The sequence below is a fragment of the Nicotiana tabacum genome, chromosome 8, assembly GCF_000715075.1.
Source record: "Nicotiana tabacum cultivar K326 chromosome 8, ASM71507v2, whole genome shotgun sequence".
NCBI classification, from domain to species: Eukaryota; Viridiplantae; Streptophyta; class Magnoliopsida; order Solanales; family Solanaceae; genus Nicotiana; species Nicotiana tabacum.
Window position 1 is genome coordinate 117,902,588 of NC_134087.1, and position 14,612 is coordinate 117,917,199.

Here is a 14,612-nt window from a genome sequence, read left to right on the forward strand (position 1 = left end):
TACTGTGAGACCTTTGCATGTTTCTGATAATTTGTTTTCTCCATTGTTGACTCAATGTGACTTGACCTACTTGATTACTACGCTTCGAATGTTTGCTTTACTACTGAACCTTATGCCTATTTCTGTATGCTGTTTCTTTTGCCAATGGGTTTGGCCTCACATGTCTGGTATCTCTACTCACTCTGTTTAAATACTAAAGTGTATAAGCATGTTACTTCCTTGATTGATCTCGATCTTGTGACTAATTTCAGAACTTTTCTTTTATGAACTCTAATTTCACTCGCCTATTTAAAGTTAATTGATTCTTTTCCTTTATTATGATATTTTGCCTTACTGAATCCTTTCCCAAAATTAGCATATTTCTGTACTTAGACTTGATTGCTTACTTAATGCTTTTACTACCCCTTTTATGGCAATAATCAGTCTGCCTACAAAATTCATCTTTCCTTATTTTTGAATCGGTTACCCCCGTTAAACAAGTGATCTCTTGATTAAAGGGGAATCACTTGGTTAATTGATTCTGACCGTTGTTGTTTCCATATTTGTATTGAAACTTTACTTATTACCTTATTTCTCACATGTTTTCAAAACTATAAATACCCTGCACCCCTCTTCTTTCAAAAACACGAACACTGAAGTTCAGAACATACATTTCACTCAAAACTCTCTTTTCTCTGTTACTACTTGTGTTGCTGCCTTACCTAGCCGGCTGAAAGCCAAGGCTAGGATGTGGGAAATTTGCTTACTTTCTTTCTGCATTTGCTTCTTTACTGGTATGTTCTAATTAATCTTCAGCATCAACAACAACATGTTTCTTTACTATTTCTTGCACTCTTTCCTGTTTCCTGCTTGTGTTTAATCAAGTTCTATTATTAAGCATGTTGTAATCTACCCTTTCCCTTCTGAATTAATGTTTTTCCTTATGTATGAATTATGTTAGTCACTTATTATGACTTATGAATCCCAAACCCCCATATCCCCTATGTGTATGTATTCTTTGGTTGGTTTGAGGGCATGTCAGCATTAGACATTGCTATGCATTACCCAAACCTGACCCTCCCTGGGGTCATATCCTTCATATCCCCTCTATGTGTTGTATTCTCTAGCTAGTTTATGGGCATGCCGGCATCATCTATTGTTGTGCATGTCCAAAACCTGACCCCCTCCTAGGGTCATATGCTCCCTGTAATGAACTCCCAAACCCCTGACCCCTTTGTATCAAATTGTTGATTCTGTAGTGTTAACTTTATTACTACTATTTTCAAATCACCCTTACCCTCTTAATATTCTCAACCCAGTTTTAAACAACTCTCTACTCCTACACTTCCACTATACTCTTAGACTTAGGTTCTGTCCCTCTTGTGTGAGCCTTGCCTTGGGACCCATGAGCTCCCTCTGAACTGGGACACATAAGGGTTGGCCCTTCCACACTGCACTCATTCCTGTCTGGTTATGCAAACTTGGGTGTAAGAACTGCCCGGGATCCCTTGAGACCCTTAGGGAACTTTGACACACCCATGTCTGAGAAAGGCTTTGAAACAAATGGCATTTGAGGTGGTTTATTCCATAACTCAGAGAGGAAGTCAAGAATCAGGCTTCCTCTGGTTGTAACTTTTTTCTTTTTACACTTTTCTGATGTAATTCGTTATTCAGTTTGTAATAATTTGTAATAAATGTTGGGGTTTCGCTAGTGAAAAGGGCTGGGTAATTGTGCATGCTTAAGGGTAGATATCATGCCTATAGGACCTAAAATTCTGCATATTTAACTCTGCAATTTAGATATCATGCCTATAAGATCTGTTTTCACTAAAACTCTACATGTTCTACATCTAGAGAATATCTATAGTACTCGTCTAAATTCTGCATGCTTAACTCTGCATTTAGAGAACCTGTCTAGAGGACTTGTCTTAGATTCTGCATTACCACACTTAGACACCATGTTCTTAGGATCTAACTGGTTATCATCTGGCATCATGTCCAGTAGTTTAAAATTAGTATCCTTTTATAGAAATCATACCCATAGGAATTGCGAGTAAATTCTGCCTGCTTCATTACACGTTCAACTAGATATCATGTCTATAGGAATTAAATCAGCAATAATAGATATCATGCCTACAGGATTTGAAACCAGTCTAGTTTAAAATCAGCCTAATTCATACTGTTCTCAACTAGTTTTTAAACAACTCTCTCACCTTCTGTTAATACGGTTTAGAAAGCATGCCTGTAGGATCTCAAATCGTTTGTTTTAAAATGGTTACTGCTTTGCCACATTCTGAATCAGTATTAGATATCATGTTTATAGGATCTCACCCAAACACTTAGGCAAACCTTAGGTGATAACAACAATAAAACTGAATCTGCCTTTGTTAATTTAATTGTTACAACCAGCAAGCAGGCCTGATTCGGACTTCTTATCTGAGTTATGTAATAAACTGGTCTGCTTCAACAATTAAAATTCCCCTCGCCTTTAGTATTTTTAAATTTAGACCCTAAATGTATGTTTAAGTCATGCTATTTATGTGTTTTGCTTGAGGAGGTATACATGAGCCTTTTATTTGTTTACAAGCTTCCCCTAATGTGCAGTACTATGTGTTTTTGTCTGTCGCCTTAGATTTTCACCTTTCGAAACCTAAAGTCAGCCTAATATGCCTCCCTTTTAGGAATAGTAGTCCTAAATTCCCCCGGGACTGATAGAAAGGGACGGGTAACAGCATGCAATAGAGGTCGAGACCAATCCGCGCTTTAATACTTTCACGGAGTGGGAAGGGTAGATATGGATATAATGACCGGTGTGCTAATACCACGTGTATCCCTTCTTCTGAGGAGTGTTATACTGGGTATCGCATTGATGTGATCCATATTATAAATAAACCTAGGACCCCCTTTTTTCCTCTTTTATATTTTCAAGTATTTGTAGAACTGTAACTCTTTCTTTTCGAAATCTGCCTTCTAACTGTTTTCAAACTCTTATGTGTTTAAATCTCCTACTATTTGAGCCTATACCTGTTTGTTTGCTAAATTGCACAAATTCACAAAAATTGTCTGGCCGGGAACCACACTAGTGGATCCTGAGGGGTGCCTAACACCTTCCCCTTAGGTTAATTTCAAGACCTTACCTAATCTCTGGTTATCAAACAAACTTAGAAGTGAACCCTATATGTGTCCTAATGCACCTTAAATCATTAGGTGGCGACTCTTCAAATGCAAAACCCAGTTCCCAAAAGGAATGAGTTGTCATATACCCAAAAATATCATAAACCCGATCTCCCGATGCAAAGATGGAAAAAGGGGGCACGACAACGAGCATCTACTAAGGTCTGAATAAAACAAAGAGTCTGAAAATAAACTAAAAATAGTCTAAGGAAGACAAGAGGGAGAAGAGCAGGGCTGCAAACGTCGGGTAGCTACCTTGCTAACTCCGATGACTCTGCCACTGAGCAATCAACACCCACCGCCGGGTTCAGAAATACCTGAATCTGCACACAAGGTGCAGAGAGTAATGTGAGTACGTCAACTCAGTAAGTAACAAAAGTAAATGAAAGCTGAGAAGTAAGAAAACACATAATTTCATGTCATAGCACTACAACAAATACCGTATATTTCTCAAAAACAGTACAGAAACCATTTACTTTGTAAATCAAGCTCAGCTTCAGTAAAACCTTTTAAAACAACTTTCAATAGTTTTAAACGAGTGATAAAACAGTGAGTAAAAATGATAGAAATCTAAACAGCCCCTCGGGCAAAACATGTACCATAAACCGCACCTCGGGCATAATATCAACAGAACCAGCCCCTCGGGCTACCTCACTTCACTCGTAATCGCCCCTCGGGCATAACATGAATCAAGAACCGCCCTTCGGGCAAAACATGGATCAAGAACAGCCCCTCGGGAAATAATATGAAACAACAACAACAGCCCCTCGGGCTACATCATATCACTCACACTGGGTACCCGCGCTCACTGGGGGTGTACAGACTCCTGGAGGGGCCCCTTACGCCCCAAGCACAATAACAAGCCATCTCATGGCATAATCAAATAGGCTCTCGGCCTCATATCAACAAGCCACCTCGTGGCGTAACAAATCAAGCCCTCGACCTCAAAATCATGAATCAGTATAACACTGCTGCAGCGCGCAGCCTGATCCCATAGTATCCTCATAACATAGGCTCTCGACCTCACTCAGTCAGAAATCTCTCATGCCAATCGGGCAACAGTAAAATATGATGCTCAGCCCAAAATATCATTTAAAATATCAAAACGGAGTAAATATGGCTGAGTTATGAAAACAGTAGAATACAGCATGACTGGGTACAAATATGAAGTCAAAACAGTGAGGAATAGTAGTAAAAATCCCCTAAGGGTCTAAAACAGTTGGCACGAGGCCCAAATATGGCATTCAGCCCAAAACATGATAATACTTTCCAAAACACAATGATATCAAACAATTTTCAATCCAATACGCGGTTTAACAGTCATACGGGATGGACTAAGTCACAATCCCCAATGGTGCACGACCCCACGATCGTCATCTAGCGTGTGTGTCACTTCAAAGTAGCACAAAGATGTGAAATCCGAGGTTTCATACCCTCAGGACAACATTTACAATCATTACTTACCTCAATCCGAGCAAAACTCCTACTCCGAAATGCCTTTTACCCTCGAATCGGCCTCAAATTGAGCTGAATCTAGCCACAGTTAATTCAAACAAAATTTTCCAACAAAATTCGAAATTAACCCAAAATTTGCCCGTGGGGCCCACGTCTTGAAATCCGACGAAACTCACAAAATCTGACAACACATTCAACCACGAGTCTAACCATACCAAAATTACTAAATTCCGATAACAATTCGGCCTCCAAATCTTCAAATCTTATTTTCAAATCCCTAGGCCTAAATCTCCAATTTACACCTCAAAAACATGTAATCTAGTCGGATTATTCGATGATAATTCAATATTATGGAGTAGAAATGATCACAAGTGACTTACCTCAAGATTTTCCATGATTTCTTGCTCAAAAATCGCCTCAAGCCGTGTTCTTTCACCAAAAATGTCAAAATGAGCTTAAAAAATAGAAATAGCATTAAAACCCCAATTCTGGTCGCTAAAAGTCAATTCATGTCGCTAAAAGTGGTCAAATCTGGTTGTTAAAGGTGCACACCAGATCTGTTGCACCAGTAGTCTTTAATTTCACTAAAGAGGCTCTAACTCCATCATACGAACTCGGAATTCAATGATTCTTGTTCCTATGAGTCACAAATAGTAATACGAACATAGTCCTTCAATCAAAACTCAATTCGGAGCTCATTTGCTTAGTGAGATTCCCATTTCACTCGTTAAATAATTAACTCATGTTTTGCATTAAAAACCCAATCGTGACTTGATGAAATTAGACCAAACTTTCCAGATCACTCCTATAATTCATTATCAAAATCTCGGAAGTCTTGAAATCAAATTTTGATCTCTATAACTAAAAATGGACCTTTGGATCATTACATGTTTATGCTCAAAACGCCAAAATCTTCCAAAACCTCTTCCAAAGTTATTCTGAGCCTCATGGGACCCCAACCAAGTATACTAACAAGTCCCATAATATGACACAAACTTAGTCGATGCCTCAAATTACATCAAATAATGCTAAAACGTGAATCACACCCCAATTCAAGCTTAATAAAACTAAGAACTTCCAACTTCTATATTCGATGCCGAAACCTATCAAATCATGTCCGATTGACCTCAAATTTTGGACACAAGTCATAAATGACATAACGAAGCTATGAAAATTTTCAGAACTAGATTCCGACCCCAATATCAAAAAGTCAACCCTCGGTCAAACTTTCCAAAAATCTTCTATTTTTCAACTTTTGCCAAAATGCGTCAAATTATCCTACAGACTTCCAAATCTAAATCCGAACATACGTCTAAGTCCGAAATAACCATACAAAGCTATTGGAATCATCAAAAATCTAATCTAGGGTCGTTTGCTCAAAAGTCAAATCTCCGGTCAAACTTAAGAAATCTTTAGCCTTAGATTTCTAGATTCCGTTAAATGCCGATAATTTGATCTAGGGACCTCCGAATTCAATTCGGACATATGATCAAGTCCCAAATCACGATACGGAACTACCGAAATGGTCAAAACTTGTATCCGGGTTCGTTTGCTCAAAATCTTGACTGAAGTCAACTCAGTTGAGTTTTAAAGCTCTAATTCACAATTTAATCCATTTTTCACATGAAAACCTTCCGGAAAATTATATGGACTGTGCACGCAAGTCGAAGAATTATTGATACCGCTTTTCAAGGTCTTAAAATACCGAGATGATGATTTAATTTAAAGATGACAGTTTGGGTCATCACACAGGCCTTGTAGCATTAGCAAGATACATAAGTGCACCAATTGCACTGAGATATGGTGTTTCATGACCAAGGAGTTCCCCATCCTATTATGGAGGTTGGAATGGGTCCTTATTCACTTCAAGTGATTGAACAATCATTGGTGTACTCAATGGGTGCGCTTTGTCCATGTAAAAGCATTTTATGACCCTTACTGTATAGGCAGATTAATGGATAAAGATCCCGTCTGCTAAATGTTCAATTTGCAGACCAAGACAAAGTTTTGTCTTTCCAAGATTTTTCATCTCAAATTCTTTCTTAAGATATTCAATTGCCTTCTGGAGCTCTTATAACATTCTTTCAGCAAATATTCATTTAGGCGATTATACCACATGCGCCCTAATTACTTTAAACGATACAATGACTTTTGTAATCTGATCGAGTACATTTATCGAGACTTTGAACTATATGCTTCATGCATTTTAAAACCTTCAGGGATATTCATATAGATTTAATCAAATGAGTCATATAGGTTATGACTTGCATTTAAATGGCATGACATTTTCAAGTATCTGGGCTGCTGGTTCGATCCTCACAATCTTTTATAATGTTGTGCACTATATTGTACCAAATATATCGTCGACGATCATTTCATATCGGTTCGCAAGCGACATAACTTGTTGAGATCTCATCACTTTCTTTATTTTCAGGTATCTAAACTTCTTCAAGAATTTCATGAAATGTTATGTCGTGGGCTCTTCTAGAGCTTATTTCCTCCTTATTATGATCATTTTAATCATTTTCTCCTATTCTTTTTAAGGATTGTTACTTTTAGAACCGATTGGTCTACCATGCTTCATACGTACAGTAAACTCCATCATTCAGGGACTTTAATTTTACTAGGAGCTTTTGCAGCAAAAATATGATATTTAATTTTGGATCAGCAAGTGCTTCTGGCATTTGACTTGAATTATCTTCTGAGTGAGGATCATACTAATGATAATTTGATTCATATAACATATTTTTCAACTGCTTATTCCATCCCCTAATGTTAGAAAAACTAACATATATCCCAAATTTTCTTTGGGAAACCTATCTTTGTGCTTTGTGGCAGAGAAATTAATCATATACTACGCATCAAAAGTTACTAGATAGTAAAAAAAATTGGTTTCTGATCCTAAACCAATTATAAGGGGATAACTTATCATATATTGTTGGTCTGATGCATACAAATGTTGTTGTATGCAATTTAAAAAAATCTTAGACCAACACATGAAACTTTGTTCTCATAAGCAATTAATAGGAGGTATTCAATGCTAAATTAGCTTGGATATAATCCAACGTCATCAAAATGAACTATCTTGATTTCATAATCTGAAAATTATGCTCTTATTTGAGAAAAGCAATTTCAAATGTCAAACTGCAGGTTGACAATAATCACACATGTAACCATCTCATATATGCATCTATAAGTGGTTCACATGATAGGTGAATAGACCCATATTCACCTTTTATATATTTCAGAATTCAGGGGTCTTAGTCCCAACTTTAGCTGGTATAATCAATGAGAACAAGCAATACAAGAGAATTCTTGAAGAATCTTCTAGTTCTTCAGTATATGCTTATCTGAATTCTCAAATAGCTCATTTAAAAATGATAGATGAAAACTTCAAGTTTATCATGACATGTGTTTTCTCTTAGTAAACTTTTGGTTTACTATGGCATAAACTTTGCATTAGTAAACTTCTAGTTTACTGTGGCTACTTTTGCCCCAGTAAATTCCCGGTTAGTGTAGCTACTTTTGCCTCAGTAAAACTTCTGATTTACTGTGACTGCTTTTGCATTAGTAAACTTCTAGTTTACTGTGACATGTGATGTAGTACAAGTTGAAGAATGAGGCAGGTCACTTTTCACATACGTATTATTTTATCCCATATGATTGTGGAAACATGAAGATTTTCAATCTTCCAATCATTTGTAGTCTCAATATGATAACTATTTGTATTAGTAAACTTCAGGTTTACTACAACATATATTTTGACCAGAATCATATAATATGAATGACATATTTTTATATAAGCTCTTCGAGTGCCTTCATTTATTATCCACAATCTTATATTTATCGGACACTACTGGTGTCATGTGTCTTCTAGACAAACAGTTAGCTCTTTGGGAGCTTTTGATAAATTTTATACTGCCAAATATTGCTCAGACACTTATGGTATCATGAGAGAAAATTATTAACATATGAACAATAGAAAGACAATACTAAATTTATAAATGTAAAAAGTTAAGAATTTCAGTATTTCTACCACCAACTTTGTGATAAATGTCTCCTTCAGGGAGAAACGATATTAATATCTGAATATTTTATATCCTTTGTTATTCTACCTCTTTATAAGGTGAGTTGCAGTATTTACATCGCTCTATAATATTTTCCTGCTTCAGGAAGAAATTTCAATTGTTTACTACTTCAGGGGCAAATTTGAAGTACGAAAGATTAAGGATATGTTCTCTCAATTGTATTCTCTTCTGGAGGTGAGTTGTGATGTCTTCACAACCAAGAGCACGTTCATATTTACAAGCTTTATTAACATTGTCACATTCACTTCTGGGAATTATCAATATTTATCAAAGTTCTCATCCTTCAGGGAATGGAACATAATTATCTGAACGTGCATAATCACATCAAATTGTGATGCTTCGAACCTCTTTTAAGATATTTGCTACTTCAGGAGCAAATCGAGGTATGCATATAATATAGAGAATTTTCTCTAGCTTATCTTCAATTATAACCATAGAAAGTCTAAATTATCACTTCTGGTGGTCATAGGCATATACCACTTCTGGTAGTTAACAAAATTTAGTTACAATGAGATATATAAAATACAACCACTTCTGATGGTTGTATATTTCTTACAAACTCTGCTGGAGTTTAAGTGGGTCTAACGATGTTATCCACTTTATAACCCTTTATTAAGATAATACGAATAAAAATAAATACCAAAATAGATACTGCATACATAGCATATAACCAAGCAAGCGTTGATAAAGCTATTAAACCAAATATAAGCAAAAGGCTCAAATTACTTTACACAAATTTGGTCATTCCATATGTAAGTGATATTCACATATCACCACCGTAACATGTTGTAAGCCATTTTGAAATTGAAAATAAGAATCCATGTATTAAGTGGAACCAATCTCTTAGATTCAGCAGCGTTAACTTCATTATCACCTGCCATGACTGCAAGTGAAGCAAAAGGTGATTAATGAAAGAAAAAGACAGAATCTTGGGCTTGCTTCTCTGTCAACGATTGGGAAGTGGAAGACGATGATGAATTTTTTAGGGCAGCGGAGGAGGAGATTAAAGATTCCCAAGCACCGATTAGTATGAATCTGCCACCGGCTACAGTATAGGAGAATAGCCCCATTATTGACTTTGATTTTCTTTGCTTTCTCGTTTTGAGTTTCAAACAACACTGAAATAGAAATTAAATTCGAAGTAAGTGCTCAAAATGACAGTCTCGTGCTGATAATGTATTATAAAATAATTACTGTAAAGTTAATAAACCAAAGACAAGTATAAAGAGAAACTGATATATTATTCAACTTTCAAACTGAAGTACATAATGAAGTGAAAACTCCTCTATTTATAGAAGAAAGGAAGCAACTGCGAGGCTTTTCAGGAAGCAGCTGCAAGGCTTTTCTTGAGCTGCTTGTAAGTTGTCTGCATGAGCTGCTTGCAACCTGCCTGTTTAATAAGAAGCTGCTGCAAATCATTTCATTGAGTTGCTTGCAACCTGCCTGCATCATCTGCTTGTAGATAAACTTCAATAGAGTACTAAATGAACATCCACAATATCTTCAGGAAGATTATTTATAGCGGAATATTAAATGAACATCCACAATATAATTATTTTCATAACAAAAACAAGCATAACTTTGGTACTTGTAAAATTTTGAACCTTTAAACAGATAAATAAAAAAATTAAAACTGAAAAATATATTTAAAATTTTTTTGGGGGAGGGAGAGGGGAGAGTATGGTGGGGTGGAGGGTAGGGGTAGGGTGGGGTGGGTGGGGTGGAGGGGTAGTAGGATGGGTGGTAACAAAAACTGAAATTTGAAAAGAAAAAAAAACCTTTTTTTGAGAGAGGGGGTGGGGTGGGGTGGGTTGGTGAGGGTGGGAATGTTGACAAGGAATTTTGGAAAATGTTTTCCCTTTTCTTGATAAGGAAAACATTTTCCTCCAATTGAAAGAAAGTGAGTTGATAAAAAAAATATTTTCCAAAATATTTAAGCCAACCAAACATGAGAAAATTAGAAAACATAATGTTTTCCTTGGTACCAAACACACCCTAGTTTTGTTAATATTGAGTCGAATCTGCCAACTCAGCCCGTCAAATAACACATCTGTATTAACGGTAAGGCATTCTTCAAAATTTGAAATCCAAAGTTGCAGACCTGTATTGGGCCCACAAGACGGGCCCAACCCAAGGAGCCGTTCTAATATTCCCGACTTTTGATTTGATTTTAAAGCAGTTGTGACATTTCCCGCTCAAACAACGCTGCATATAAGCAACAATTTCTTCATTTTCATTTCATCCAATCTTCACATATCATTTGTTTCTATCTTCTAGAAACCCTAGAATTCATCATGGAAGAGTCAGCTAAAGATCAATCCTCTGTTTCTGGTATCACTCTCTTAATTTCTCTTTGATCGCTAGAATTTGATTTTACGCATCTGTATGTGTTATATGTGTTTGATTTTTCTTTTGTGCAGCCAATGCTAGGCGATCAACATCGAAACTTCTGCGATATCCGTTGCGATCGGCATCTAAATCAAAGGAGGAGAAACCGCCTCTGACTGATTCCTCCAACTCTTCAGCTAATTCTGCAAGGTTCTTCTCTCTCTCCCCCTCCATCTATATATATTCATGTAGATATCTAATTTATCTAGTATTAGTTTTAGATTATAGATACACTTGCATCTATACGTTGATGAATTTTGATTTGAAATTGCGATGTGCAAGGGCAATTGAATGCAGATATATAGTTGAGTGGATTTCTTTTCTTGGTGTTTTACCAACTCTGCCGGGTTTAACAATTAGGATATCACTTATTATCTGTTACTGTCTCTGTCTGGAAATAGAAAAAAGCTCATTGAAATTGCATATATGATCTTCTGCCATGTCAAATGAGATGAAATCTTATTTGATCCAGTGATCGTTTGTTGATTGATTTGCCTGTAACATGATGTCAGAGGCGTATCCATAATTTAAACTTAATGGGTTCAATGTTCTGAATTCTTTGCAAATATGGGTTCTGAACTTAAACATTACAATACTTTCAGAATTTTTCACGTATATCTATCTGTATATGTCCACCAGTGGCAGACGCATGTGGTGGCAAGCGGGTTCTACTGAACCTGCTTCATCAAAAAATAATAATATGTATATGTATAAATTACAATTAAAGTTGTGTAAATTTTGTATAAATATTTTATTTGAACCCACTTGACAACTACTATTTTACGACGAAAGTTATGTACTTCTAAGATTGAACCCGCTTGCACAAAATCCTGGGTGCGCCATTGATGTCCACCTAGGATGATACAGTGAAAAGTTCCCAACCTTGATCACCTGTTTTTTGAATTTCCCCTTTTTAAGGCTGCTGAAACTTGCAACGAAGGCTTATTCATAAACAGTATGTGGCTTTACACAATCAGCAGATGCGTAGAAATGTTTATGTACCTACGATAACAGCAGTACGTTATTGAAACTTTAGTTTTTATGTATAAATTGAAAGAAAGCAGAAATATGGTAGGCGCTACTGTCTTCTTACCTTTCACTTGGCTGGTTGTGCTGTTTTAACTCGCATTCGCTTTTAATGTGTGGTAGTTTCTGTGTGAACTGCATACAGTTTACAGTGTAGAATCAAACTCCTCCAATAAAATTAGTTTTGATTCCAGAGAAAAAATTTTGGTTTTCTCCTTGCAGAATATTCTACTGATTTCTAATGTCAGCTTTATCCTGAATCATGATGCATGCAAGTTTGGAGAAAATTTGTAAAATACAATGACACAATTTCTACTAGCAAAAGAATGGTGATTTTCTTTTCTTTTTTGTTCTCCGCCTTCAGCAAATTCTTAATAAATGAGAGCTAAATCAGACAAAGGTTGCCAAAGATGCAGCAACTCTTCCTAGTATTCCTAATTCTTATTTTAATTTCTAAGCCTAACTATCGGTTGCCCTGATGTGTGTACTTACATTACTAGCTGTTTCATTTGTATTTCAGGGGAAGACCTGCATCAAGTGTTAGTAAGAGTGTTTCTTCCCTTCATCTCTCTGGTAAGGAAAAATCTGCGAAGCCTCCAAGAAGGCTGTCTGTTTCCTCCAAGCCAATTGCCAGCCCGGCTTCTAGACCACTTGGTACTATAACTCCCATTTCTGAGACTAGAGCAAAGAGATCAACTAGTAACCAAGGAAAATCAGATGCACCATTTTCAAATGCTTCAAAGTCCTCAATTAGAAGGAAATATGACCTTATATCCTCAGCTTCCTATTGGCTATCACAGATTAAGCTTTCAGAATCTGCTGCTAAGCATTCAATTTCCCTTGGCTTTTTCAGACTTGCTTTGGAGGCTGGCTCTGAGGTATGATACTATATCTTCTCCCACATGACTAAGTTACTTCATTGAAAAAATCACGAGCTAATGGACATTCTTGTGACACCTTTGTTGATCCCCCTTTCAACCGTAATACAATCTTTGAAAACTTGGTAGTGACTAGTGCTACAGACTTCACTGTTCCATTAATCTCCTCCACATTTCCTTGCTTTAGCCGAAACTATATCTTAAAATCAAGTAGTTGATTTCCGTTAGTAAGCTCGTTGTTCACCTTCCTTGCATTGCAATGTGGATAAACACAAATGTTCGGTTTTCAGCAACAATTTGGCTTTTGTAGTTGGTTAATTGAACCATGTGATTGAAAATATTTGCCTATTTTTCTGCTTCAATTTCAGCCTTTTCAACGTTTGAGAGATGAGCTGAAATCTTATGTGCAACGACACAGCCTTGTGGAACTTGAGGAGCCAGTGAAACAATTGTTTGATAGCTATAACATTCTACAAGATTCTCAGCCATTGCAAGTCTCTGAGACTTGCACTCATGCGCCTAAAGAAGAGACATGTTCATCTAATGATGACATACATTGCTCTTCTTCTGTTGCCAACACTAAGAGAAAGCTATCCAGAGTCTTGAATAAAGATTCAACTAAAACTGCACTAGTTAAAGAACCAATCAAGGAGAAGACTCCAAAGATTGGAAGCACGCCTAGGACCCGGAATTCTGTAAACAAAATTGCTGCAACTGCTACATCTACACAAAAAGCTGGAAGTCGTACCACAAAAGAGAAACTTCAAAAACTTGTTAAGCCAGAACCAAATAAGGATAAGGTGAAAAGACAGGGAAGGAGATCTGCTCAAGGAGAAGGTAGCTATGAGTATTGTTTGGTTAAAAATCATTCAGCTGTTTGAGCTAGAAGTTTGTTAATTTTTTCTTTTACAGGGCCTGATAATGCCTGCACTTCAGAGAAAGTCCTCCAAGAAGATAAAGAAAATCTGGTATGGACAAAATATGATTTAACTTCATTTTGATCGAGCTAGAGAAGCTTTTTTCATGGATTGATTAATCCTAGTTGTTTAACTTCTATCTTTTTATTGCATTTAATTGTTCTGACTGGTATAAAACACTTGTGCAGGATGCTCCACAAACAGAAGTGATTAGCACCTGAAATTTTTAGCAGGAAGCTTTTCTTTTAGTATATCATGTCAGATGCCAAAATTCAAGTGTCTGGATCTGAAGTCTGCATTCCAAAATATTGTATTTGGTGTGTTTGTTTGTTTCTTTTTCTTTCCTTTCCCTCTTTTTTAATTTAACCAAAGTCATTATACAGCTGTCTAGTTTCGCATTGGCATTCATGCTAGACGTACAGTGTTCTTTTATTCAACAGTTTCTAGGCTTTTGCAGTTGAATACTACTTGGAAGTAGTTAATATATATTACCTGTGATGTAGGCATTATGATTGTCATCTGAATCACAGTGTATTGAATTAGCTTTTGATTCAAGATGTGAAACTCCGGGGCATTTGCATCTTTAACTCCTATTGTTTGAATCTTTTCTTCCAAATCGAGTGGTTTTCATCTTTGTAAAGTTAGCGTGAAATCAACAACTAAGGCAATTTGTGTCTGGTTCTGAATCATGCCTGCCCAAAGCCCCG

The 14,612-nt window shown here is 36.5% G+C and overlaps 1 protein-coding gene across 1 annotated transcript; it reads left to right on the top strand.

Annotated features, from left to right (window-relative positions):
• Positions 1-10,887: 10,887 nt before the first annotated feature.
• Positions 10,888-14,488, top strand: LOC107807134 (uncharacterized). The gene is made up of 6 exons (XM_016631453.2): positions 10,888-11,027; positions 11,117-11,234; positions 12,631-12,988; positions 13,357-13,825; positions 13,901-13,956; positions 14,094-14,488. Exons 1-6 carry the CDS (start codon positions 10,991-10,993, stop codon positions 14,124-14,126), a joined length of 1,071 nt encoding a protein of 356 aa, XP_016486939.2. The 5' UTR covers positions 10,888-10,990; the 3' UTR covers positions 14,127-14,488.
• Positions 14,489-14,612: the final 124 nt, after the last annotated feature.

Excerpts from the sequence above, each read along its gene's own strand:
- LOC107807134 (XM_016631453.2), top strand. The coding sequence starts at position 10,991 with ATGGAAGAGTCAGCTAAAGATCAATCCTCTGTTTCTG. Across the intron at positions 11,235-12,630 it reads TCTTCAGCTAATTCTGCAAG|GGGAAGACCTGCATCAAGTG; the intron begins GTTCTTCTCTCT and ends TTTGTATTTCAG. Across the intron at positions 13,957-14,093 it reads AAGAAGATAAAGAAAATCTG|GATGCTCCACAAACAGAAGT; the intron begins GTATGGACAAAA and ends ACACTTGTGCAG.